This window comes from Bidens hawaiensis, unplaced genomic scaffold, assembly GCF_021521415.1.
Source record: "Bidens hawaiensis isolate Kalapana, Puna unplaced genomic scaffold, B.hawaiensis_p1.1 tig00027801_1, whole genome shotgun sequence".
Classification (NCBI taxonomy): domain Eukaryota; kingdom Viridiplantae; phylum Streptophyta; class Magnoliopsida; order Asterales; family Asteraceae; genus Bidens; species Bidens hawaiensis.
In genome coordinates, this window is record NW_027494513.1 from 6,299 (window position 1) to 11,562 (window position 5,264).

General features: G+C 40.5%; 1 protein-coding gene across 1 annotated transcript; it reads left to right on the forward strand.

The window, feature by feature from the left end:
• Nucleotides 1-2,600: 2,600 nt before the first annotated feature.
• On the forward strand, nt 2,601-3,411 carry LOC143575933 (uncharacterized). The gene is made up of 2 exons (XM_077060165.1): nt 2,601-3,327; nt 3,404-3,411. Exons 1-2 carry the CDS (start codon nt 2,601-2,603, stop codon nt 3,409-3,411), a joined length of 735 nt encoding a protein of 244 aa, XP_076916280.1.
• Nucleotides 3,412-5,264: the final 1,853 nt, after the last annotated feature.

A 5,264-nucleotide genomic window follows, 5' to 3' on the forward strand; every position in this document is an offset into this window, starting at 1 on the left:
GTAATTATGGTAGATCATTACACACGGATTGGTGTTATAATGGTGGTAAGCCATTAAGCACGGGATGTTTTAAAATAATTCGGGGTGTAGTGACGATTACACATGAATTGATATTGGATATATTGACAAAAGATCATTATATGGATGTTGTTTTCGATTCATATTTATATGGACTATTTTAATATAAAGGGAAACTCACCAACACATTGTGTTGATCGATATTTTAATATGTTTTTCAGGTAAGTGAAGGTTTCGAGGAGACTTGGAAAGGAGGGCGAGTTGTGTTTGAATAATGTTGGAATAATGTAAATCGTGCAATGGCACGTATATGAAACTCTGATAATGTAACAAGATATTTTCTTTAATAAAAAGATAATGCTTTTATTATTAATTTTTCTATTGTTATTGGCTATCGGCATCTATTATAACCCGAACGACTTAAGTTAAGTCTTCCGATGTTTAAATTAAGGTTTTTGGGGTGTGACAGAAGGTGGTATCAGAGCCAAAAGTTATAGAGAATTAGAAAATATAAGATTTTCTAAACTATAACCGTTTATTCAAACATGTGCTCCTTTCCCGCCTCTCAAAACAAAAAGGTAACAATATATTAATAATTGATTATTACTAACTTGAATTGATATATATTTTTCAGATGACTACATCGCTTGTGATAGTGACCGACACCGAGACCTGTAGAGATAGTGCACCATTGTCCCCGGTCAAGTTCCACCTGGTGGTTGCATCTGGACACCCTGGATCGAGTTCGGGAGCTGCACCTCTCCGGGTGTACTCTCGGTAACGAACCAGTACTACACGTGATGCATCTACCTCCGCTACAGTGGCCCCTATGGCTGTGACCCCACCCCCCCCCACCCCACCACCACCTCCTTCACCAGAGCCCGTGGAAGAGGAGGGTCCCATTGACCACGAGCTCATTTTGATTCTCTTGGGCAAGGTTGCGGCTTACGAGAACGTCATCCATACTCTCGTAAACCGTGTCTCGCCATCGAACACAAATAGGGCACTGATGATCACTCGCACAATGCCTTATGCTAGTATGTGTTCGACATAAGGTACAAGGGGTTGAACACTTAAGCGAGGGTGGGAAAATTGGATGAAGAATGGGGTGATCGAGCCATGCGTGTGCTACTTGATGAGCTTACATTAGATTAGGCTCACAAGTAGTCTTAGTAGTATGTTTGAATGTTGTGTAATCTAACTTTTGAACTTGTAGTCTTTTGGATATTTGTGATAACCTTGTAGGTATTTGTGGGTGGTTAAAGGTGTAATATGTATTACACCTAATTTTGTAGGTTTTGGTAATTATATAACCCCCCCCCCCTTTATGATTATATATATGTGTTATGAATCATGCTATTAAAATCTCTTAGAGTTTAGAAAATATTTTTCCAAAACTAACAAAATTATATACTTTTCTAAAAAGAAAACATGGCGCCTAAAACAAGACGAACAACTATCAACCAAGCATCCGGATTACCATCTTCTCAAGATGAGTTAGATCAATTAATCGCTCAACATGTGAACACGCCACTCGAGAAACATGTGGCTAACCTCAACTCAAGCCAAAACACCCGAAATAGAACTAATAACATAACCGGAGAAACTCCTAGAACCGAAAATCTAAACAAAAACCCTCGGATAGTACGGTACACGGGTGCTCATACAAAACTTTCCAAGGTTGCGGACCAAAGGAATATACCGGTGCCGAAAGACCTTTGGAAATTATCCGATGGATCGAGAAGATGGAATATTTCATGAAAATCAGTGAACGCACTCCTCTCAAATGGATAAAATACTGAGTATGTTCATTCCGTGATGAGGCACTCGAGTGGTGGAACTCCATAATTCAAAATCTTAGAGAATATGTCGCCAAGAACTGAAAGAAATGTTGCTAAAAGAATACTGTCCCCGAAATGAACTTCAGAAGATCGAATATGACTTCTGGCAATTAAAGATGGAATGAGCCGACATCGGAGGATATACTTCTCGATTCAACGCATTGGCACGACTAGTACCCCCGACTTGTTATGCCTGAATATGCAAGGATTGAGAGATACATCTGGGGATTAGCTCCCGAAATCCATGGAACGGTCACCTCTTCCAAACCAACCACCATCCAGTCAGCCTGAGAACTGGAAAAATCTTTAACTGATGATGCAGTCTGAATGATAACTCTGAAAAATTCCGGAAAGAAAGCTGCCACCCGCAGAACCCGAGCGAAAAGAAGCTACCGAGAATCAGAAACCTGGAGAACTCAAACGAAGTGGAATGGTAACTCAGGAGGACAGTTCAAGAGAAACCAAGGAACAGGAACGATGTTTGCGGCAAACGCAAGAGGACCTGGAGGAAGCTCAGGATAGGGATCCTCTTGTAACAGGTGTGGAAGAATTCATGTTGGTGAATGCTGGAAGTGTAACCGATGCAACCGATTCAGTCATGTGGCTCGCGACTGTTACGCGAAGATAGCAACATCTACGGGAAGCCGAACTCCCGGATGTTTCATGTGTGGTATCATAGTACATTTTAAAAGTGAATGCCCCAAACTCAAAAGTTAAAATGCTAGGAGCAAAGCATTCGAGATGAACGCGAAGAAGGCCCGGAAGGACTCATCCGTAGTCACCGGTACGTTTCTCGTTGATAATCACTATGATTATGTACTATTCGATACCGGAGCAGATCTAAGCTTTTTTTCTAACCAATTTGAACCCCTTCTCGGTATTAAACCCACTAAGTTAGACAACAGCTACTCAATTGAATTAGCTAACGGAAAACTAATCGAGACCAGTGAAGTTGTTCGAAACTGCAACATTCTATTAGAAAACCATAGGTTTCCAATCGACCTCCTACCCTTAGAATTAGGCAGTTTTGATATAGTGGTAGGAATGGATTGGTTATCCAAAAATGGAGCTGAGATCGTATGTTCCGAAAAGCTAGTTCGTTTACCAACCCCAACTGGTCAATGTTTGGCTATTCAAGGAGATCAAAGTAACACAGAGTTAAAGCTCTCTAGTATCACGAAAACCCGCAAAATGCGAAGGAAAGGATGTCCGGGTTTCCTCATCAACGTGGTCGACACAAAGGCTAAAGAGCGAAAAATAGACGATATCCCTGTAGTCCGAGATTTCCGAGAAGTTTTCCGTGAAGATTTGCCTGGATTACCTCCTCAGCGTCAAGTCGAATTCAGAATCGATCTGGTTCAAGACGCCGCTCTGATAGCTCGATCTCTGTATATATTAGCACTATCGGAAATGCAGGAGCTATCTAATCAGCTTCAGGAGTTACTAGATAAAGGATTTATAAGACCAAGTTTCTCACCTTGGGGAGCTCCAGTCTTATTTGTGAAAAAGAATGACGGCTCTTTTCGAATGTGTATCTGTTACAGAGAACTGAACAAACTCACCATTAAAAATCGGTACCCACTACCAAGGATTGATGATTTTTTTGACCAGTTGCAAAGATCAAGCTACTACTCAAAAATCGACCTGCGATCCAGGTATCATCTTTTACGTGTTGCAAAAGAAGATGTTCATAAAATCACTTTCAGAACCCGTTATGGCCATTATGAATTTCTTGTCATGCCATTTGGGCTAACGAATGTACCCACAGTATTCATGGACCTTATGAACAGAGTTTGTAAGCCATACTTGGATAAATTCGTAATAGTATTCATCGATGACATACTTATCTACTCACGAACCAAGAAAGAACATGAGAAACACTTGAAATTGATTCTAGAATTACTAAAAGAAGAAAAGCTATATGCCAAATTCTCCAAGTGCGATATCTGGCTTCGAGAAGTTCACTTTCTAGGTCATGTGATCAATGAAAATGGTATCCGTGTGGATCCAACAAATGTTGAAGCAATTAAGAACTGGGAGACACCAAGGTCACCCACTGAAGTGCGACAATTTTTGGGATTAGCTGGTTATTACCGTAGATTCATTAAGAACTTTCTTCTATAGCTTAACCTTTAACCCAACTGACTCAGAAAGACAAGAAATATGAGTGGACAGAAAAGAAAGAAGAAGCTTTCCAACTACTTAAGCAAAAATTATGTAGTGCACCAATCTTGTCCCTTCCCGAAGGAACCGATGGATTCATAGTTTACTATGATGCATCACGATTAGGCCTTGGATGCGTGCTTATGCAAAATGAAAAGGTGATAGCCTATGCATCACGACAACTCAAAGTGCACGAGAAAAATTACACAACTCATGACTTGGAATTAGGAGCAGTTGTTTTTGCACTCAAGATTTGGAGACATTATCTCTATGGTACCAAGTGCACGATCTTCACCGATCACAAAATCCTCCAGCACATATTTGATTAGAAAGATCTGAATATGAGGCAACGAAGGTGGGTAGAACTACTCAATGACTACGACCGTGACATTCGCTACCACCCAGGTAAAGCAAATGTTGTAGCTGATGCCTTGAGTAGAAAGGAAAGAGAAAGACCACTTCGTGTCTGTGCATTAGGATTAACAATCCAAACAAGCTTTACCACTCGAATCCATGATGCAAAAAAAGAAGCTTTGAAACCTTGGAACATAAGAACCGAGAAATTGCGAGGTATTGAGTGTGAATTCATAACAAAGTCTGATGGTACATTATACTTGATCGATCGAGTTTGGGTACCACGTTATGGAAATTTACGGAATCTAGTATTGGATGAAGCTCATAAATCCAATTACTCAATTCACCCTGGGTCAACCAAGATGTATAAAGATCTCCAAGAATTCTATTGGTGGCCAAACATGAAAGGAGATATAACAGTTTACGTCAGCAAGTGTCTGACATGTTCAAAGGTAAAAGCTAAACACCAGAAGCCATCTGGACTATTACAGCAACCTGAGATTCCACAGTGGAAATGGGAAAACATTACTATGGATTTTGTGACTAGATTGCCAACTACCCCCAATAACCACGATTCTATTTGGGTTATTGTAGACCGATTAACAAAATCCGCTCATTTCATTCCTATCCACGAGAAAGATAGCTTAGAGAAGTTAACTCGGCTATATCTGAAAGAGATTGTAGCTAAACATGGCGTACCTGTTTCCATCATCTCTGACAGAGACGGTCGTTTCATTTCACGATTTTGGCAATCTCTGCACGAATCCTTAGGCACACGTTTAGACATGAGCACCGCTTATCATCCCCAAACCGATGGTCAAAGCGAGAGAACCATTCAAATGTTGTAAGATATGTTGCGAGCCTGCGTTCTCGATTTCAGAAAAAGAT

Bases quoted from the DNA above. Each gene is read 5' to 3' on its own strand.
- LOC143575933 (XM_077060165.1), top strand. From the start codon at position 2,601: ATGAACGCGAAGAAGGCCCGGAAGGACTCATCCGTAGTCACCGGTACG.